The 23915-nt window shown below is 36.4% G+C and overlaps 1 protein-coding gene across 7 annotated transcripts in view; it reads left to right on the forward strand.

Moving 5' to 3' along the window:
* The window catches only part of FRMPD4 (FERM and PDZ domain containing 4), a 908838-nt gene that overhangs the window by 19186 nt on the left and 865737 nt on the right, over positions 1-23915 (forward strand). For 3 of the 7 annotated variants that reach the window (XM_078363744.1, XM_078363739.1, XM_078363742.1), the window contains exons 1-3: positions 12500-12614; positions 13526-13549; positions 16813-16943. In XM_078363744.1, the coding sequence (XP_078219870.1) occupies positions 16916-16943 (28 nt within the window). In that variant the 5' untranslated portion in view covers positions 12500-12614; positions 13526-13549; positions 16813-16915. Of the gene's footprint in view, positions 1-12476; positions 12615-13525; positions 13550-16812; positions 16944-23915 lie in introns of those variants that run through there. The other 4 variants (XM_078363746.1, XM_078363741.1, XM_078363745.1 and 1 more) reach the window with 2 other exon arrangements.

A 23915-nucleotide genomic window follows, 5' to 3' on the forward strand; every position in this document is an offset into this window, starting at 1 on the left:
ATGGATTTCATTTACTCTTATGTGAGTTCCTTTTAGCCAGAAGGATTTTCTTCAACATTCTTTTGGAAGGCAGATTTGATAGTTATAAATTCTTTTTTTTTTTTTCGAGACAGTATCTCACTCTGTTGCCTAGTCTGGAGTACAGTTGTGTGATCTCAGCTCTCTGCAACCTCTGCCTCCCAAATTCAAGTGATTCTCATGCCTCTGTCTCCTAAGTAGCTGAAACTACATGCATGTGCCACCATACCCAGATTATATATATATATATATATATTTTTTTTTTTTTTTTTTTTTTTTTTTTAGTGGAGATGGGGTTTCACTATGTTGGCCAGGCTAGTCTTGAACTCCTGACCTTAAGTCATCTGCCTGCCTCAGTCACCCAAAGTGCTGGGATTACAGGGGTGAGGCCACTACAACCAGCCTAATAGTTATGAATTCTTTACATGCTTGTTTATCTAGGAATTTCTTAATTTCACCCTTATTTTTGGAGGATTTTTTTTCTGAATATAGAATTTGTGGTTGATATTTTATCTTTTTCTAGCTCTTCAGATACAGCATTCCACTTTGGGTTGGTTAATTTTATGTGACACCTTGACTTGGGCATGAGGTGCCCAGACTTTTAGTCAAACATTTACCCTGGGTGTATCTCCTATTGTTTCTGTGTCTCTGAAGAACCCCAATATGCACTATTTTGTGGCCTCCATTGTTTCTGATGAAAAATTAGCTTCTAATCATGTTATTTTTTCTTTATATGTAGTGATGATTAGGTTTTCTTTTGCTGCTTTCAAAACTTTCTATTAATATCATTAATATGTCAATACTACCAAAAGCTATATTCAGATTTAATGTAAGCCCTATCAAAATCCCAATAGCATTTTTTGAACAAATGGAAAAGTTCATCATAAAATTCTAATAGAACCTCAAGGGACCCAAAATAGCCAAAACAGTCTTGAAAAAAAATTGGGGGGCCTCATACTTTTAGGTTTCAAAACTTACCACAAATCTGCAGTGATCAAAAAGTGTGGTACTGTCATAAAGACAGAAATATAGATCTATGGAATATGATAGATATATAAAATAAATACTGACATAATATAGTCAAAGTATTTTTAATAAGGGTGCCAAGACAATTCAATGGGGAAAGGACAGTTGTTTTTTTTCCCCAACAAGTGGTGTTGGAAAAATGAGATATCCACATGTTAAAACAATGAACTTGGACCCTTACATTACATCACATATAAAAATTAACTCAAAGTGGATCAAAGACCTAAACATAAGTGCTAAAACTATAAAACACTTAAAAGCAGACATAGGAGAAAAACTTTATGACTTTGGATTTGGCAATGATTTCTTGAAATTCACATGTGACAAAAAGGCAAATAATAAATCTTGAAAGCAGCAAAAGAAAATATAGTCACTAAATATAAAGAAAAATAATACGATTAGCAGAAAGAAAAAAATATGTTCTTTCTTTTTTGGAATACTGGACATTTTAGACAATATATTTTAACAACTCTGAATTCTTATTTTTTCCCTAGAGGGTTTCTGTGTTTGCTAATTGTTCTCTTTGGATTTGTTTTACTTAGTAACTTGCCTGCACTAAATTTGTAGAATTGCTCTACCTGATGCTTTACCCTTAGATTTGTGGCTGGTGATGTCTCTACTGTTTTCCCCCTCATTTTACCTTTTTTAACCTGAATTTCTTTGCGTTAATCTTACCTGGGGCTTGAAAGAATGAAAGAGGGATCCATAATGAGGGGAAAAAAAGTCAATAGAAACTGTCTCTGCATGTCTCCAGATGCCAAATTTAGCAAAAAACTTTAAGGCAGCTATTATGAATGCCTTCAAACTGTAATGAAATAATGAAAGTATGATATCAATAACTCAATGAATGAAGAGTTTCAACGAAGAGATAGTCGTTATATCCAAATGGAAATTCTGATGTTGAAAAGTGTAAGCAATTAAACAGAAATTTCAAAGGATGGGCTGAACAGTAGACTTAAGCTCACAGAACATCTAAATTTAAATCAATAGAAATGGTCCTATCTGAAGAACAGAGGGGAAAATAAAGAGTATACAGAAATTTGTGGTACAACATCAAGTGTAACAATATATGCATAATGGGATCACCAGAAGGGGAAAAGAGAGAAAGGAACAAATATAGTTACAAAAATAATGGATACAATCTTCCTAAATTTGACTAAAAATATTAATTTTTAAATGCAATAGCTCAACAAACTCCAAGTAAGACAAACACAAATAAATTAACAACATTACAAAAAGGCAAATAGAAAGCCTTGAATATGATGCCAAAACATAGGCAACAAAATAAAAATAGATAAATTGGATTATATCAAAATTTAAAACTTCTGTGCACCAAAGGACACAATCGGAAAGCCAGCCTATGGAATGGGAGAAAATATTTGCAAGTCATATATCTGATAAGGGACTAATATATTCAGACTATATAAAGAACTCCTACAACTCAACAACAAACCAAAAAACATGACTAAAAAATGGGCAAAGGATTTTAATAGACAATTCTCCAAAGATGATATACAAATGACCAACAAGCATATGAAAAGATGTTCAACATCACTAATTATTAGATGCAGTGCAAATGAAAAGTACAATCAGATACCACCTTATCTATTAGGATGGTCACTATTTCTTAAAGAAAAAGCAAAAAACAGCCAATAACTAGTGTTAGCTGTTAGCGAAAATGTGAAGAAGTTGGAATTCTTGTGCGCTGTTAGTGGGAATGTAAAATATTGCAGCAATTATAGGAAAATAATATGATAGTTTCTTAAAAATTTAAAAATAGAATTACCATAATATCTAGCAATTCTGCTTCTTTATTTATACACAAGAGAATTGAAAGCAGGCTCTTGGAAAGATATTTGTAGATATATGATCATAGCAGCATTATTCACAAGAACTAAAAGGTGCAAGCAACTGAAGTGTCTATTGACATGTGAACAGATAAACAAGGTATGGTATATATATACAGTGGATTCTTATTCAGTCTTGAAAGGCAATCCTGAAAGATGATACAACATGGATAAACTTTCAGAATGTTATACTAAGTAAAATAAGCCAGCCAGTCACAAAAAGACAAGTACTGTATGATTCTATACACATAAGTACCTACAGTAGTCAAATTCATAGAGACATAAAGTGGAATGGTAGTTGCCAGGTGCTGGGGTAAAGGAAGAATGGGCTGTAACTCTTGTTTAATGGATATAGAATTTTATTTTTTCAAGATAAAAAGAGTTCTGGAGAGTGGTTGCACAATGATATGAATATACTTGACACTACTGAACTGTATTCTTAAACATGGTTAAGATGATAAATTTTATGTTGTATATATTTTACCACAATTTTTAAAAATTAGTAAAAGACAACCAAGTGAGCCTCCTCTGGTGGACATAGGGACATAGTGAAACAATTGATGTTCAAACCCTTCCCTGGCATGAACAGAACTGGCACGCCTGGGGTGGAAAGGTAATGGTGGGAGCAGGCCCAGGTAAGAATGCCACAAATTTAAGCTCTTCTTAGCTGAAGATCAATAGTTTTCATGAATAAATGTTTCTCTGTTTGTTGTATGCTCATGGTCAAGTTCCAGATTGCTGAAATGGTTCAGTTTCATGAGGACAGGATTTGTGGACCTCCTCATCCAGAAATGAATCTGTCTCCAATGATTTTCAATTTTAGAGTCCTAGACCCTTCCCCATTCACAGATTACTGGAAGAGTAAACAAAAGAAATAAAAGGAGAACTCTGGCTGTACTCAGTTGCCCCCTGACTTTTATGTCACATGTTCCACAGCCCCTGGATGAGTTCAGGGGAACCCAACCAAGGTTCCTTAAGACCAGGAGAAACAGCTCCTATACCACTTTAATACTTATTAAAATACCTATTAATAATTATTAAAATGGGTATCCAAATAGTATCCTATTTTAATAAGCAAGTAGTTGACACTTGGCTTTATCATGAAATTATGTCTCATTGTATGGACAGGATTTTTTTATGGTAGAAAATAAGTAGATATGGTTATTTCAGAAGGAGAAATTATTCATTCATTTTCCTGTTCTTGTCTTTGATTTCTTTCACATTAATGCTAACCATCTTCCTCAAAAATGTAGCCTACATTTCTTTCTCTAAAGTTTATAAGACAAAGACCTAAGAAATGAATTTTTAATTTTTCAACTCTTCTATTGGATTTTAACAAAAGATCTTGGGAAATACTTGACTTTAGCTTTGGTATGATGACAATAGAAATTTTTGAGAATGGTTAAACTCATACCTTGGAATGTGAATCATATGCCATTTACCTGAAGTAACTTAGGTGTAAATATTATACAAAAAAGAAAACCTCTAAGAGATGGACAATGGAGTTCTGTCATCAACTTCTAATTCTTTATTAGAAAGTTAATACAATCTTTTCATTTGGCATGACTAAGAAAAGGGTCTTTGTTTTGGTCCAGTGGCAAAACTTACCTACTCACTGGATATTAGCTGAAAATATGAGTTCAGTCCATTAGGCTAAAATATGGATGATGGCTTTGGTAGGGTTTAGGGTATTCCTATGAAGCCATTTTATGCTTACTATCATCTGGGCCACACAATCATGCCTTCTATTTAGGAACTACTTATGTATCATTAGGAGGAAACAGCAGGCTTTAGGAGTAATATGGGCCACACTTCACTTTCTCAGGGTTTATGGAAATGGAATATACTTTGTCTAGGAGGCTGGGGTAGAAGGATTTCCTGAGCCTGGGACTTGGAGGCTGCAATCCAACTAGGTGACAGAGTGAGACCCTGTCTCAAAAAAAAAAAAAGATAAAACAAAACAAAAAGAATATACTTCATTATGATTTCAGCCTTTGCAAATTTATTGAGACTTCATGTTTCACCCAGTCTATACACTAATCTGTACGATTCTCTGTGTGCACTTTAAAAGAATGTTTATTATGCAGGGTTACAATCCTAGTTCCTGACAAAACAGACTTTAAACCAACCAAGATCCAAAAAGACAAAGAAGGGAATTACATAATGCTAAAGTAGTCAATCCAACAAGAAGGCCTAAAAATCCTAAATATATATGTACCCAACACAGGAGCATCCAGGTTCATAAAGCAAGTCCTTAGAGACCTTTAAAGAGACTTAGACTTCCACACAGTAACAGTGGGAGACTTTAACACCCCACTGAGAATATTAGACAGTTCACTGAGACAGAAAATTAACAAATATATTCATGACCTGGACTCAACACTGGCTAAAATGGACCTGATAGATATTTACAGAACTTTCCACACTCAAACAGAAGAACATATATTCTCCTCATTGCCATGTGGCACTTATTCTAAAATTGATCACATAATCAGAAGTAAAACACTCCTCAGCAAATGCAAAAGTACTGAAATCATAACCGCCTCTCAGACCACAGTACAATCAAATTTGAAATCATGACTAAGAAACTCACTCAAAACCATAAAATTACATGAAAATTGAATAACCTGCTCCTGAATGACTTTTGGGTAAATAATGAAATTAAGGCAGAAATCAACAAGTTCTTTGAAACTAGTGAGAAAAAAGATACAACATACCAGAATCTCTGGGACACAGCTAAGGCAGTGTTCAAAGGGAAATTTATCACACTAAATTCCCACATCAAAAAGTTAGAAAGATCTAAAGTTTACAACCTAATGTTACAACTAAAAGAACTATAGAACCAGGAGCAAACAAATCCCAAAGCTAGTAGAAAACAAGGAATAACTAAAATCAGAGCTGAACTAAAGGAAAAGCCATTCAAAAATCAGTGAATCCAGGACCTAGTTTTTGAAAAAATTAATAAGATATACTGCTAACTAAACTAATAAAGAAGAAAAGAGAAGATTCAAATAATCACAATAAGTAATTACAAAGGGGATATTACCACTGACTCTACAGAAATTCAAACAACCATCAGAAAATATTATGAGCACCTCTATGTATGTAAACTAGAAAATTTAGAAGAAATGGATACATTCCTGGACACATACACCCCCCCTCCCACAGACAGAACCAGGAAGAAACTGAATCCCTGAACAGACCAATGAGTTCTGAAATTGAGATAGTAATAAATATCCTACCAACCAAAAAAAAAAAAAAGCCCAGGACCAGACAAATTCATAGCTGAATTCTACCAGATGTATAAAAAAGAGCTGGTACTATTTCTACTGAAACTATTCCAAAGAATGAGGAGGAGGGACTCCTTTCTAACTCATTCTATGAGGTCAGCATCATCCTGATAGCAAAACCATACAAGATACAACAGAAAAAGAAAATTTCAGGCTAGTATTCTTGATGAACATTGTATTAGTTCATTTGCATGCTGCTATGAAGAAATACCTGAGACTGGGTAATTTATAAAGGAAATACGTTTAATTGGCTCACAGTTCCACATGGCTTGGGAGTCCTCAGGAAACTTATAATCAGGGCAGAAGCCACTTCTTCACAGGACAGCAGGGGAGAGAGTGAGTGCCTAGTGAAGGGGGAAGCCCCTTATAAAAACAGTCAGATCTTGTGAGAACTAATTCACTATCATGATAACAGGATGAAGGAACTGCCCCCATGATTCAATTATCTCTACTTGGTCCCTCCTTCAACACATGGGGATTATGGGAACTATAATTCAAACTGAGATTTGGGTAAGGACACAGCCAAACCATATCATTCTGCCCCGATCCCTCCCAAAACTCATGTTCTCACAATTCAAAACACAATCATGCCCTTCCAACAGTACCCCAAAGTCTTAACTCATTCCAGCATTAACTCAAAAGTCCCAGTCCAAAGTCTCATATGAGATAACACAAGTCCCTTCCACCTATAAGCCTGTAAAGCCAAAAGCAAGTTACTTATTAGTAATGCTTCCTAGATACAATGAAGGTAGGGACATTGGGTAAATACACCCATTCCAAATGGGAGAAATTGGCCAAAACAAAGGGCTACAGGCCCCTGCAAGTTTGAAATCTAATAGGGTAGTCATTAAACCTTAAAGTTCCAAAATGATCACTTTTGACACCATGCCTCACATCCAGGTCACGATGATGTAAGAGGCTCTCATGGCATTGGGCAGCTCCACCTGTTGCTTTGCAGGGTACAGCTCCCTTCATGGCTGTTTTCGTGGGCTGGAGTTGAGTATCTGCAGCTTTTCCAGGTGCATAGTGCAAGCTGTTGGTGAATCTACCATTCTGGGGTCTAGAGGATGATGTCCGTCTTCTCCCAGCTCCACCAAGCAGTGCCCCAATGGGGACTCTGTGTGGGGGCTCTGACCCCACATATCCTTCCACACTGCCCTAGCAGAAGTTCTCCATGAGTGCTTCACCCCTGTAGCAAACTTCTGCTTGGACAACCAGGCATTTCCATACATCCTCTGAAATCTAGGTGGAGATTCCCACACCTTAATTCTTGATTTCTGTGCACCCAGAGCCCCGATGCCAGGTATAAGATGCTAAGGCTTGGGGCTTGTACCCTCTGAAGGAATGGCCTGAGCTGTACATTGGCTCCTTTTAGCCACAGCTGGAGCTGAAGCAGCTGGAAAGCAGTACACCATGTCCTGAGGCTGCACAGAGTAGGGGGGCCCTGGACCTGGCCCAGGGCACTGTTTTTCCCTTGTAGGCCTCCAGGCCTGTGATGGGAGGGGACTGCCACAAAGGTCTCTGACACGGCCTGGAGACATTTCCCCCATTGTCTTGGTGATTAATATTTGGCTCATCATTACTAATAAAAATTTCTGCAATCAGCTTGAATTTCTCCCCATAAGATGAGATTTTCTTGTCTATTGCATCATTAGTCTACAAATTTTCTTAACTTTTATGATTTGCTATCTCTTGGACACTTTGCCATCTAGAAATGTCTTCCACCAGCTACCCTAAATCATCTTTCTCAAGTTCAAAATTCCACAGATCTCTAGGGCATGGGCAAAATGCCATCAGTCTCTTTGCATAGCAAGACCGACCTTTACTCCAGTTCCCAACAAATTTCTCATCTCCATGTGAGACCACTTCATCCTAAGCTTCCTTGTCCACGTCACCATTAGCATTTTAGTCAATGCCATTCATCAAGTATCTAGGAAGTTCCAAACTTTTCCACATCTTCCTGTTTCTGAGCCCTCCAAGTTTCTAGGTTGTTCCAAACTTTCCCACATTTTCCAGTCTTCTTCTGATCCCTCCAAATGGTTCCAATGTCAGCCTGTTACCCATTTCCAAAGTTACTTCCACATTTTGTGTTACTTTACAGCAGCACCCCACTCTCTGCAGGGCCAATTTACTGTATTAGTCTGTTTTTATGTTGCTATGAAGAAATACCCGAGACTGGGTAATTTATAAAGGAATTAAGTTTAATTGACTCACAGTTCCATACAGCTGGGAAGGCCTTAAGAAACTTACAATCATGGCAGAAGGCACCTCTTCACAGGGTGGCAGGGGAGATCATGAGTGCCAAGCGAAAGGGGAAACCCCTTATAAAACCATCAGATCTCGTGAGAACTACCTATCATAAAAATAGAATGGGGTAAACCACCCCCATGATTTGGTTATCTCCACCTGGTCCCTCCCATGACTTGTGAAGGTTATGGGAACTACAATTCAAGATGAGATTTTGGTAGGGACACAGACAAACCATATCACACAGTGATGCAAAAATCCTCAACAAAATACTAGAAAACTGAGGCCAGCATCACATCAAAAAGTTTATCTACCACAATTAAGTAGGACTAAAGACAAAAATCACATGATTATCTCAATAAATACAAAAAGGCTTTTGATAAAATTCAAAATCCATTTGTGTTTTAAAAAAAACTCTCAATAAACTAGATATTGAAGGAACATACTTCAAAATAATAAGAGCCTTATATGACAAAACCATAGCCAACATCATATTAAATGGGCAAAAGCTGGAAACATTCCCCTTGAAAATTGGCACAGGACAAAGGCCTCCCCAGCTGTGTGGAACTGAGTCAATTAAACCTATTTCCTTTATAAATAACCCCATCATCTCAGCCTAAAACTTCTTAAGCTGATAAACAACTTCAGGAAAGTCTCAGGATACAAAATAAATGTAATGTGCAGAAATCACCAGCAATCCTATACACCACCAACAGTCAAGGCATGAGCCATATCAGGAATGAACTTCCATTCACAAATTCCACAAAAAGAATAAAATATCTAGGAATACAGCTAACTAGCAATGTGAAAGATCTCTACAAGGAGAGCTACGAACCAGTGCTCAAAGAAATCAGAGATGACACAAACAAATTAAAAAACATTACATGCTCATGGATATGAAGAATCAATTTTTTTTAAATGTCCATACTGCCCAAAGCCATTTATAGATTCGATGCTATTCCTATTAAAACTACCATTGACATTCTTCTTAGAACTAAAGAAAACTATTTTAAAATTCATTTAGAACCAAAAAGGAGCCTGAGTAGCCAAGGATATCCTAAGCAAGAAGAACAAAGCTGGAAGCATCATGCTACCTGATGTCAAAGTATACTGTAGGACTACAGTAACAAAAACATCACTATCCTAGTACAAAAACAAAGATCCATAGACAAATGGAACAAAATAGAGAACCCAGAAATAAGAATGCACACCTACAGCTATCTGATCTTTGACAAACCTGACAAAAATGGGGAAATCATTTCCTATTCAATGAATGGCCCTGGGAGAACTACCTAGCCATATGCAGAAAATTGAAACTGAACCTCTTCCTTACACTATGTACAAAAATTAACTCAAGATGGATTAAAGACTTAAATATAAAACACAAAACTATAAAAATTCTGAAAGACAACCTAGGCAACGCCATTCAGGGCATAGGCACGGGCAAAGATTTCATGACGAAGATGCCAAAAGCAATTGCAACAAAAGCAAAAATTGACAAATGGGATCTCATTAAAGAGCTTCTGCACAGCAAAAGAAACTATCATCAAACAGACCACCTACAGAATAGGAAAAATTCTTTGGAAACTATGCATCTAACAAAGGTCTAATATCCAGCATCTATAAGAAACTTAAACAAATTCACAAAAAAAGACAGGCCTATTTAAAAAAGGGCAAAATATATGAACATGTCCTTTTCAAAAGAAGACATATACGTAGCCAACAATCATATGTAAACAAACCCAACATCACTGAGCATTAGAGAAATGCAAATCAAAGTCACAATGAGATACCATCTCATACCAGTAAGAATGGCTATTACTGAAAAGTCAAAAAATGACAGATGCTGGCAAGGTGGTGGAGAAAAGGAAATGCTTATGGACTGTTTGTGAGTGTAAATTAGTTCAGCCATTGTGGAAGACAGTGTGGTGATTCCTCAAAGACCTAAAGACAGAAATACCACTCGAGCCAGCAATCTCATTGCTGGGTATATACCCAAAGGAATATCAATTGTTCTATTATAAAGACACATGTACATGTATGTTCATTGCAGCACTATTCACATTAGCAAAAACATGGAATCAACCTAAAAGCCCATTAATGATAGATGGATAAAGAAAATGTGGTACATATATACCATGGAATGCTATGCAGCCATAAAAAAGAACAAGATCATGTCCTTTGTAGGGACATGGATGAAGCTGGAGGCCATTATCCTTAGCAAACTAACAGAGGAACAGAAAACAAGGTACCACATGTTCTCACTTATAAATGGGAGCTAAAGGATGAGAACACATGGACACGTAGCACAGAACAACACATCTTTTAGAGGGTAGAGGGTGGGAGGAAGGAGAGGATCAGGAAAAATGACTACTGGATACTAAGCTTAATATCTAGGTGATGAAATAATCTGTACAACAAACCCCCATGATACAAGTTTACTTATATACAAACCTGTCCTTGTACCGCTGAACTTAAAAGTTAAGAAATAAGAATGCTTATTATGGTCACCCTGTTGTACTCACAGATATTTAAAATAGAAGAAAAACTTAAAAATTAAAAATTAAAAGAGTGCTTACTATGAAAATTCTTAAAGAAGTTAAAAAGTTGATTCTACCTGAAAAGTATCCTGTGAAATGCACTTTGAGTCAGTACATGGTGTCCTGTGTAAATGAGACTTCTTCCTGTTCTCCTGACTAAGGTTAATTTAATAAGAAGATGCATTTATAATGTAAATTATTAAGAAAGCAAATGTTATACTTGCAGAAATTCTTAAAAATCTAGCTGTCAAATAATTATTTTTTTCCTATGCTTGGTTCTAATAAACAGCTGAAGGAGTGAAAATATTATTTGCTTCTTCACCATGTTCTTCAACATTTGCGTACATAATACAGGCTTATTAAGGCCATTCCTATGCATGAACTGAACTATTTGACATTTATTTAATTAAAAAATTATTCATTTACTGCACATGGAAAGAGCTACACTTGCAGGCAAGGACATAATTGCCCAAGGATATAAATTTTTATTCTCTGCAATAAAGGTAGGATAATAGTTAAAAGCAGGGAGGAAAGAAGCAAAGCACAGCATTAGGCAATGTTTTGAGACTTTATTATGCAGTGTTCAAAAGGAATTTCAGGTTTTCAAATCATAAAAGTTTTGTAAAATATATTTACCTTTGTTCTTTCAAACTTATAATTGATCATTTGGAGTTAGAACCTTGAGATAAAGTGGACATTTTCTAGGATAATTTTTTAAAAGTTAGAACAATGGAATTGCTTCATTTTGCATAAAGGACGGCCATTTTCTAAGACTTTGTATTCCTGTCTTTTCATGTTTTAGAAGCTAAATAGTTTGTTGTGCAATGTATAACTATTTTAGAAATAACATTGAAGCTCAATGTCAGGGAGGAATTACTGAAATGGTTTTCTCCACATATTTTCAGAGTTTTGATTTTTGGGTTATCATTTCTATCATCCTGCTCCTGTTTTTTGTTTGTTTGTTTGTTTGTTTGTTTTTCATTTTTTCAGTTACATTAAGTGGTTTTCCTAAGGTTTAAATGCCAATCCAACACTAAGATTGTACTTATGACTCTCGTCCCCATTGTCCTGTTAACCCCAAGCTGCTGCTGCCACTTCAAATAAAATGCTCATTTCTATTTCCCGATATTTCCACTCTGTCCATGCCCTTTTCTTTCTTTTCAGTATCTTCCTTTTGTTGAATGCACTTGTTCTACCCTTTATACTTGAGGATCCAGACTGTCACTTCTACTAACTTTAACTTTTTCCTTGCATATGGCAAACTCCCAAGAATGATTCACCTAAATGAGTCAATTTACCAATTAAATGCAACAAGAATACTCCTCGGGATAACATAAAATTAAAATGCATTTGCTGGAGCAGTTTAAATCTATAATAATATGCATATATTTAGGAAATAATTGTTCCTCAAGATATTGATTGTTTTCTCTTTAAGAATGGGTTGCTGTGGTTCTTGGCTGTCTATTTTATTTTAAGCAAATTTGTTACATTTGGTTACTATGTCTCAGGGTAATCACCTTTTTGATTGATGTGCAAGGAGCTGCAAACTGCCTGACCTGATTGAGGATCATCTACGGGATCTTGGCCTGAAGTTAGCTTCTTTCGGGGTTTAACTGGACTGTGTGATTGAAGACCCTCTGACTCAGGTGGTATTTGCAATCCTGATTTATCTCTTGCTAAGCAGAATTTTGATGCTACAGAATGTGTCCTGATTATCACTGAAGTTCCCTTTGCTTAGATATACTTGGTTTATGTCGGAAAGAGAATTGGCAACTTAGAGCCAGTTTGCATCTGACTAGCTATTAGTATTGTGTTCTCCCTCTGGGTGTCAGCTCCCCACGGGATGTATGCCAATCACACTTTAATGATATTTAAAATAGGTGAATTGTCTTGGAGAAAAGTGTTTCTGCCTGGGAAACATCTAATGAGGTTCTTGAAATCTCATTATAAATGAACTCACTAAAGAGATAAACATTTTGTAAGTCAGTTTGGGTTTTTCCTAAACCAAGTTAGTAATAGATATTCTTTCATTGCTGAAAGTGAAGTGGGATGAGTTTCAAGGGCTTTCTGTAAATCTCACATTCCTTGTTATCCTGGGAGATGAAGTTTGATTAATCTTCATTTACCACTGATTGTTATTTTATTGAAAAGTTTACAAGGTTCTCTATTCACATAAGAGCAGAATCAATTTGGAGATTTTCCTTTTAATCTAGACTCTTGAATTCAGTTGAAATGCTTTCAAAAAGTATTTAATTAAAAAATTTAAATAAAGAAGTCAGTCTCTACTACATGACTCTTACACAGTTTTGAGGTATTTAATAATTTTATTTCTTTTTAGTAATTATGGATATGTTTGATACAAAGATGAACAAGAGCCATATGCTCTAATATGAAATTGACACTGAGGTCTAAGATAAATGTTATCTGAGAAAAAGAAAATAGATAGTTGAAAAGGTATTATTAGGACCTTATACTCAAATCTCTCAAGAAAGAGTCATTTGTTGAGTCAATTTGCTATGTGTCTCATTATACTATGTGTATTTCTCCACGACTGCAGCAGTGAGGATTTATCCCTTCTCAGGTCTGTGTTTCTTTTTTCTTTTTTGTTTTTACCCTTGAATGTTAGGATCAATAGTACTTTGGGTTTGATAGTTCCTGCTTATCTCATAAAATTAAAAGAAAATTGGCACAAACACAAAAATAAGAAAATACAAAATAAAGTTTATTTAGCTTTACTTTTACTCCTGGGTAGATAGTAAACACCAGGCCAGAATTTGTCTTTCATGAATTCATCCATTTACTTATTCAATTTATGGTTTGCATGGTATTACAGCAATACAAATTTGAAATAGGTACAATCTTACCTAAGGTCTGCTATAGAGATAAAAGTTATAACAACTAAAGCAAAAGAAAGTGCTAAATACACCAAGTGCTCATGTTCAAATAAATGAAGTCCCATAGAGGTTCTAAGGTGAGAGAGAACCTTTCTACTAGGGCTGGGGTTGAGAGTATGGTGGGGATAAGATTTATAAGTGTTTGTATTGGTCTGTTTTTGCATTGCTATAAAGAAATACCTGAGACTGGTTTAGTTGGCTCACGATTCCATAGGATATACAGGAAGTGTGAGGTAGACATCTGCTTGGCTTCTGGGGAGGCCTCAGGAAACTTTCAATTATGGCAGAAGGCAAAGGAGAAGCATGTACATCTTACATGGATGGAGCAGGAGCAAGGGGGACAGGGGAGGTGCCACACCCTTTTAAATAACCAGATCTCACAAGAACTCACTCACTATCACATGAACACCAAGGGGGAAATACACCCCCATGATCCAATTCACCTCCCACCAGGCCCCACCTCCAACGTTGGGGGTTATAATTTGACATGAGATTTGGGTGGGAACATAGATCCAAACTTAATCAGTGTTGAATTGGCTTTTCAAATGGCCCTTAAAAAGTAGGTAGGATATTGAAAAGAAGATCTGAGGTGGGAAAAGTAGTAGAGGGAGGAAAGAGCAAGACGGAAAGCATTTTGGTGGTCTTTAAGGCTCATGTGGGCATCCAAGGGGTAGTTAGACTAATGTAAAGTGACAAAAAAGAAGTCCTGGAAAGTAAAGTTTACACATGGATTAGTCAGAGATTGGGGAAAATTTGGATGTCAGGCTCAAAATTTATTGTATAAGTATAAACACTGGAATTTCTATGTGGAAGTGGTATAGGAGTGTTGGCTCCGATAATGCACCTTACAGACCTCCTATAATGGGGAGCAGTCGTGTCAGTGCTCTGGCTCCTACAATCCCTTGTGGATTATGTAACCCAAAGGTTGCTCCCAGCAATGACTGAGCGTGATGGGGATACTAACGTGCACTGTCCCAGGAGACGGATTCCTTCCTTGGCTGACTTTGACTCAGAAACTCCCTGACAGCTTTGCTGAATCTTCCTTAGACATTAAGGAAGTATAGGACTCTTTCATCCAAGTCAAAGTGAGTCTGTCAGCTCTCTTACCTTGCCCAGCTCTGTCCATATTTTTCTTTACACAGGAATTTTTGCTAAAAAAAATCTACATTTGATCTCATTTTGATGTCTATATCTTTGTGGACCAGGACTAAGGTGTTTGTGGGTAGCAACTTGATTGGAGGTGTGTGGTTAAGGAACTTGTTTCAAAGCTATGTTTGCATAAGTTTGCTGCTTTTTTTTTTTTTTTACATTGCATGGATTTTTGAGGAGGCTTTGGTGGGAACTGAAGGATATTATGGAGGTCTATGGTATCCCTTAGGCTATCCTGGATGTTGGTAGTAGAAAGTCATTTAAATGATGACTTTTTCCCTTATTAAAATAATGATCACACATATTATTTCATAGTGCAATCGTAAACTACAACCAAAGTCATAAATATTGTGTATGACTAAAAAAACAGATTAGCACTAGTGAATTCAATGTAAACTAAAAATAATCAATAGTAGCAATTTCTGCCCCTAGCTCAGTGCTTCTGAGGTAGAAAGAATTGATGTCTTAAATGCTTGATGAACATACCTTATAAATGTTTTTCTCCATTATTTTTTTCCCTCAGCATCCTTTCAATGCATTTTATCAGGAATTTTGGCATAGCCATAACGTGTCTTAATTTGCAGTGCTCCTTCTTGGAATGATCTGTGAAAGAACTCTTTTGACAGCCAGAAATGACTTTAACTCAATTTAATATTAATAAAGATATATGTTGAAGCGTGTATGTTGTTCTCCTGTTACTCAGATTTGTGTTATGCTTTCTTTTGTATTGAAATACTTCTATGTTTAGGGCCTTGACTTTGGTTGACTTGGATATCATGGTAATGTCACAACTTGACGCTGTGACTTTGCTGCAGGTGCTATTAGAAGGAGATAATAGGCTGCCAGGCAGAGGAGGGGAAGACTGGATTCCCACAAATGCTGTGGCCTTGGCAAGTCACACACATTGCATGGGTCTATGAAAATAACATCTCCGGGAATAACTGAAATGAATAAATAAAGACTGCTCGGAAAGTTAACAAGAGTGAAGGGATGAGCGAGCAAGCAGAAAGGAGCCTGGGTGTTGACTGAGGGCACTTTAAGGTCATTGCTTTGGCAGCACTAAAGGAGTGGTTAGACATGTGGGAGGGATGAGGTCAGAGGAAGCCACCTAGGGGATGCCTAAGCCCACAAGACTAAGCCAAGACTAAACATTGTAAGTAGAAGGGAAGAAGAAAATGACCAGTGCTTTTGATTTACATGCACAATTGGAGAATAGGAGCTTTTGATATCCTTTGGGAAAAGTGTATGTTTCTTCTGTAGTGACTGAGGGGTTACTGAGCAAACTGAAAAGTGATCATGCCTCTTGTCTTTATATGCAAAGCTATCCTGTTGTTCTTTTGTTGCTTGGTGAATATTATGGTGAATTGATGTTCTGTTTATCCATTAAGACTTCTACTCATCTGCTTTCCCACTAAGAACAAAGATGCATTCCAAAATTGAAAAAAAGTTTAATGGGCACTTACCATTGACCTTATGGCTCTTTGATTTTGTTGGCATTCTTGGCTATTTTGTTTATAGTAAAATATGTTTCACTCTCTAGTAAAATGGATTTTTTTCTAGTAAATGTTCTTGTGCAGAAAAAATGTGGAAAAGCCCTATAATTCATTGTTAGCAGTAGTTTCATAAAATTGACCATTATTTAAATTGAGGGTGGTAGAGGCAGAAAAGAACATCCATTTGTGCTGTTTCCAGGAAAATTTTTGCAATGAGTAAGACTGAGTGAATTATGGTATTCTTAAAAAATGTGTAACACATTTTATACAAAGAAGCTACTCAAAACCAGATATCATTTATCTTTTAGGTGAATGAAAAAGAGACCAAGTGAAAAAACTAAGTGATTTAATGACCTGAATGTATCCCATAGAGTGGAAAATAAAATACAGGATCCCAAACTTTGATCTTCTATGTCATCATCATCTTTGAAATATACAGGTAGGTGGTTATATTCATTTTGAGAGTTGACCCAGAAGCTATGAAATAGAAAGTGGCCAAGACAACAGTGCCAGTCTGACCAAGAGATTTAGTGTTGTTGCAAATATAATTAGGATGGTATTGTTTTCTTCTTCATGAATGTGAAAATATGTGACCTTGTGTTTTTTTAAAAAGTTCATCTAGAGCTGGATGTGACATATAAAGATGTACTACACAGAATTAAATCTCCACAGCAAAGACAAGTATGACAATAGCAATAGTGGTAGCTACAGCTTACGAAGTGCTCACTAAAGTGCATTCCATAGATTTTCTGATCAACCCTTATAACAAGATCAATTAGAGTTGAGTATTTTCACCACTTTGTGAATATGGAAACTGAGGCATGGGGAGGCTAAGACATTTGCTAAGGTTCATATTCCTAATATGACTAGTCCAGGTTTGTTTGTCTTTCTCCAAAGTTAGTACTCTTAACTAGGGCAGAATATTTGACTAGTAAGCTGAGTGGTGGTCAGGATAAACCAGAACTTTCACACACTTTGTTTTTCTAGATGGATATCCAATTGCAAAGTGAGTTGAATCAAAATCAACTGACTTATACAAGTCTTTGACATGTAACTATTATATGGCCTGGTCTCTTACAATGTCTTATGTTCATTAATTCTTTGGGAACAAGAATCTGCAAGTACGTATAGTTTTGTCAAAAACTCAAATTTCAAGAAATTGAGTTTTAAAGGTCTAATTGGCTTTTATTAACAATCCATGAATTGGATATCATCTAGTTTACAAAATAGAAAGGAGCATCGATTAGCTGAGCAGATAGGGTGGGTTTTATAGGCAGAAAAAGCTGAAGAAAGCAGAAACAAGGAACAAAATGCAGATTGGTCCTTTCTAAGTTGCTTTCCTTATATGGAATATTGTTGGCTTAATGGAATTTGGCTATCCTCTCTCTTCTGATTTCTTAAAAAGGTCAGATCTTACAAGTAAACAGTATAGGTTTTAGCATGACTGACTCCATTTTGGGTTGATCTATTGGGGCCTCATGCAGGAGTTCAGCCCAAATTAAAGGCCTTCCACAAATTTTATTAACAGTTTCCAGGCTAGGGCCAAGAATATTGGAGTTAGGCAATAGTAGGAGAAACAAGGAGAAGAAGCAGAGTCCTCCATTTTAAGGTTCTGGAAATCCACAGATGGCCACTGAAGATACAGAATAGACAAATTCTGTGAGCTACAGTGATGGTCTTCAAACTTATTTGTATACATATTACCGCAGTAAGAGAAAAACAAAAAAAACAAATAGTAAGAATGTCAATATAGACGTGTATCTGTATATGTAGATAGAGCATTACAAATATTATATATATAACTAGATTAATATATTAAGAGATCTTAACATCAGTTTTTAAACATTCATCAAGTTTAGTAAAATTTGTAAAGTAATGGATTGAAGGTTGTCTTGTGTTTTTAATATTACTGAAACATTGTAGGGATTTGTTTTCTTGGTCTGGATGTTTAATTTTTAAAATATTTTTCAAATTGTGGTGACTTCATGCTGCCATTAGCCAATTTTTAAGTGGGGAAATATACTTTTGTGGTGATATTGATGGTTAACAGTAATGGATGTTAATCCATATTTCAGGTAGTCTCCTTAATTCCAATTTTTCTTGGCTGATTTATCTTTGGATCTGATTGTATTAGTATTTTTCAAATTGCATATCACAATAGCCTATTGATGGATTACAATATTAATAATTATTTAATAAAATAGAAAAAATGTCAGAGTATATTATTAATAAGTATTGTTCTGAGAAGCTCTCATTTCAATTATATACTGGTATCTCTATATCTGTATATATTTACATGTCAGTATATGCATCTCTGAATACTGAATCATGATATCAAATATGGTGATCAAACACTCTTGAAAGTGTTAAATTAGATCATTATTGTATTTGCCCAAAACCTGTAGCTGTTGAAGGGCTTATAGTAGGAGAAGGAGAAATGTAAAGTCTACTATTTTCTTGCTTTTCTTTTGTACTTGCATTATTAACACTGTTTCTAATGCTTAATTCCTTTGCACAGAGCTCTTTAAACCAATTGTGTTCACTTAGTTACAACTAAATAATATAATCTGTTAATTCACTTAACAAGGCGTATATCAGCTACAGTAGAACAAAAGTATTGCCGGTGCCCTGATAGACCCCTTGATAACCTTGGGAAATTTCCAGTACCATTCCTGATTCATAACCTTCAAACATCCTCACTGAGAGAGGGTGCCAGTGGCAATCTTTATGTGAACTAATTAGCAAAGCTTAATTTCTTTCTAATTTTTTAGACAAAAAATTACGTTTAAATAAAAGTGCTGATATTTTCAACCCGCACCCCAATGGGTCATTTTTGGTCATGCTCTGTTGAGTGTGTCCCCTGTTTGTAGGAGACATTGACTCATAGGCATGCTGACCAGGGGTTGCAGCTACCCCTGTCATGTTGTCACCTCATCTCACTCTAGTCTTGTGCTTATCTGCCCGCTCTAGTCTAACCACACTGAATATACCAAACAAGTGCCTGCCTCAGCACATTCCCACATTTCCAAGATCCCCATGAGGTTGGTTTCTTTTCATCATGCAGGACTTGTCCCAAAAGACAACCTCTTAGAGAGGCCTTCTCTAATCACTGTGTTTTATGTAGCTCATTCTCTCTTTCCACAGCCCCTACTCTTTGTTTCATTATGCTCTTATTTATTTTTTATTTTCACATAACTTACTATTATCTATTTAATGCTTCTTCACTCTACTTCAGACTCCCTTAGAACAGGACCCTGGTCTCCACTATTCACTTCCCTATCCCCAGTACATTGCCAAGGCTGAAAAGATTCAGTGAATGACTCAGCACTTCTGTTCTTCTGCTTCATTTGGGCCAGTCCCTTTGGGTCTCCTCTCCTTATTTGTTTCCAAAAGTGGTTTTTCCTCATATCACTTGGCAGAGATACTGTATTAGGAAGGATGGAATAATGGAAGGTGAGCCAAATGCTATGAGAACTCCCTGGAAGAAAGGCTCATGACCCAGGTGTTGAGGATGGAGACTGATCCTGGAAATCCTTATGGCTCCCATCTGGTAATAAGATGATCATGCCACCTATGCATTTGGGAACATAAACCTAAAAATGCTGATGTAGTATGCTATTAGCTCTACAAAATTTTGTGTCCTATAGACAACTTCCATGATTAGAAACTTGGTTTCCAACTGGAAATGTCTCCTTGAGACACAGTTAGTAGAGACTGCCAAGTTTTATCCCTGTAGATAAAATTGTACAGTCTGAACTTGGAATCAAGCATATCAACTGTAGCAGAATCCCTTATCCTGCCTTGTATCTTAGATGAATAAAAGAATGAATAAATAAATAAATTATAGCAAATAATGAAAGCTAAGTCTGGCTAGTCCCTGACTTTATTCAGCTATGCAGTCCACATAAGGGTTTGGTAAACCATGACCTACAGGCCAATTCCAGGCCAGCACCACTTTTCATAAATGAAATTCTGTTGGAATGCAGAAATGCTCACTCACTGTTGTAGTGTCTTATGTACTACAACAGAGCTGAATGGTTGTGAGAGACTGTATGGCCCACAAAGCCTAAAATATTTACTATCTGGCCCTTTGCAGGGAAAGTTTGCTGACCCGGAGGCTAGAGAATGTCACTTAACTTCTCTGGGCATTGATTTTTTGTTTGTTTGTTTATAAAACGAGTTGGATTTAATGGTTTCTGAGATCCTTTTCAGAGCTCACATTTGATTTTCCTCGAATATAACACTATGTCCATAAAGAAATTCAAGGTGATACTGACTTAAGGTTATACTCATCATCTTCTCAGAAAACATATGATTTCAAGAAGTTATGTTCTGATTAAATGGGCATAAAGGTTTTACCACATATATCTCTAAGACATATGGAATATTCCAGATTTGAGTTCATTTCTATAGTTTGATATTTAAGTGCTTGGAGCAATAGATTCATTATGTGGCTTAGTACCTTTCCACTGCTTTCCCCAGGGGCTTTGCTAATTGTAAAGTAACTTAGAATTTTAGATAAATGGGTTCACTTACAATCTATAATGCTTTAAGTGTGGTTCTGGCATATATTTCAAAATAACTAAAAGAGTAAATTTCAAATGTCTCACCATAAAACATGATAGATAAGTGATGTGATGAATATGGTAATTAGCTTGATTTAATCATACCACATTACATGCACATATCAAAACATCACATCATACCCCTTAGGTTTGTACAATTATGATTTGTCCATTGAAAATAAAACTAATTCTAAAAGAAATGAAAATAATGTTAAATATAACATTAAAATTACAGTTGAATTTCTTTGACTTGCTGTGAGGTCATTTTTGAGCCAGATAAAGAAAATTATTAGTCAATACACACCACAGGAGAAAAACTCTGGTTTAGGAAGAAAACTGTCTTGATTAAGTTAGAATCAATTATATTATCTTTATAGATTTTCTTGTTTTGGTTTAAATTATAAACGCTTAAATAAATAAAAGCCTCATGGATACCTTTGAAAGATCGTTAGATCTGCAAAAATTTTGTTCAGGTCACAAAATTTACATTGGATATTTCTTTCCATACTTGTCATCTTTTCCCTGTTACTATTGACTGCACCCTATATCATGGGCCACTGAATATGAATACATCACCATCAAATCATGTAGTCAAGTGTTTCTGACAAACTGTACAAAAATAAGTAGAATATATTGAATTTTGATCTGAGGATAAGTAGTAAGTTGCAATTCAGACCTTCTGTCTTTTCATTCATTAAACGTTTATTGAGCCTCTGCCGTGTGGCAGTCCTGTTTCAGGAGCTAAAATATCTATTTTATGTTAACTTTTATAGATGGTAAATCTATAGAAATTTAGAGATTTCACACCATGATCACACTTGATAATTACCCCAAATTTGAGAAAGAATCAGACCAATGTTTTTACCCACCCCTAAGGTTTGCGTAGGACCTTGCTGGAGGAATATTAAAGTCTTGGGGTAAAGAGGTGAGCCCACCCTGACAATGCCTGGAGATGCCCTATCCTCCCCAAGGCGGGCTTCTTTATATGGGATGTTGGTGTGAATGGGGGAAGACCAGGCACCGTGTCGACCTGAGGATAAGGCAGAGAAAAGAGCACAGATATGGTGCTGGAGCAGGACAACCTCTTCATGCAAGAGGCCTGATTCATAATTCTCACATTGTTCTGCCTCCCAGATACAAACAGGAGGCTAAGTTTTCAGTCCAGGGTGAGAGGAGCCCTTTTGGGTCTTCATAGTGCCCAGATACCCACTCCCAGCCATGCTGAAATAGCTGTGTCTCCCTTGGCATATAGAATGGGAGGACCAGGGAGAGGTCTATGAAATGTGAAAATTCTTTGAAAATCATCCATCCATCTTCAATGGGGACCTAACAGTAATAAAAATAGCATCTTGGACTGGCAATAGGTAACTTTTTTGCTTTTGGACAAGAAACTCCCTTCATAATGTACTAGTATGTGAAATAAGGGAATTAGACTAATTAACTTGGAGGTCTTACTCAATTCTTTTTTTATTTTTTATTTTTATTTTATTTTACTTTAGGTGTATACTATACCCAGCATTTCTCCCATGTTATCCCTCCCCACCCTCCCCATCCCCTGCTGTCCCTCTCCTACTACCCCAACTGCCCCCAGTATGTGATGCTCCTCTCCCTGAGTCCATGTGTTCTCATTGTTCAACACCCACCTATGAGTGAGAACATGTGGTGTTTGGTTTTCTGTTCTTGTGACAGTTTGCTGAGAATGATGGCTTCCAGATTCATCCAAGTCCCTACAAAGAACATGAACTCATCGTTTTTGATGGCTGCATAGTATTCCATGGTATATATGTACCACATTTTCTTTGTCCCTTTCATTGATGGGCATTTGGGTTGGTTCCAGGTCTTTGCTGTTGTACATAGGGCTGCAATGAACATACGTGTGCATGTGTCTTTATAGTAGAACGATTTATAGTTCTTTGGGTATATACCTAGTAATGGGATTGCTGGATCAAATGGAATTTCTATTTCTAGATCCTTGAGGAATCGCCACACTGTCTTCCACAATGGTTGAACTAACTTACACTTCCACCAACTGTGTAGGAGTGCTCCTATTTCTCCACATCCTCTCCAGCATCTGTTGTCTCCAGATTTTTTAATGATCGCCATTCTAACTGGTGTGAGAGGGTATCTCAATGTGGTTTTGATTTGCATTTCTCTAATGACCAGTGATGATGAGCATTTTTTCATGTTTGTTGTCCTCATATATGTTTTCTTTTGAAAAGTGTCTGTTCATATCCTTCGCCCACTTTTGAATAGGGTTGTTTGTTTTTTTCTTGTATATCTGTTTTAGTTCTTAGTATATTCTGGATATTAGCCCTTTGTCAGATGGGTGTATTGCAAAATTTTTCCATTCTGTTGGTTGGTGGTTCTAATGATGGTTTGTTTTGCTGTACAGAAGCTCTGAATGTTAATTAGATCCCATTTGTCTATCTTGGCTTTTATTGCCATTGCTTTTGGTATTTTAGTCATGAAGTCCTTGCCTATGCCTATGTCCTGGATAGTTTTGCCTTCTGGTGTTTTTATGGTGTTAGATTTCATGTTTAAATCTTTAATCCAACTGGAGTTAATTTTAGTGTAAGGTGGCAGGAAGGGTCCAGTTTCCGCTTTCTGTACACTGCTAGCTAGTTTTCCCAACACTGCTTATTAAACATGGAGTCCTTTCCCATTGCTTGTTTTTGTCAGGTTTGTCAAAGATCAGATGGTTGTAGATGTGTGGTATTGCTTCTGGGGCCTCTGTTCTGTTCCATTGGTCTATGTCTCTATGTTTTGATTACTATAGCCTTGTAGTATAGTTTGAAGTCCGGCAGTGTGATGCCTCCAGCTTTGTTCTTTTTGCTTAAGATTGTCTT

This window comes from Callithrix jacchus, chromosome X, assembly GCF_049354715.1.
Source record: "Callithrix jacchus isolate 240 chromosome X, calJac240_pri, whole genome shotgun sequence".
NCBI lineage: Eukaryota > Metazoa > Chordata > Mammalia > Primates > Cebidae > Callithrix > Callithrix jacchus.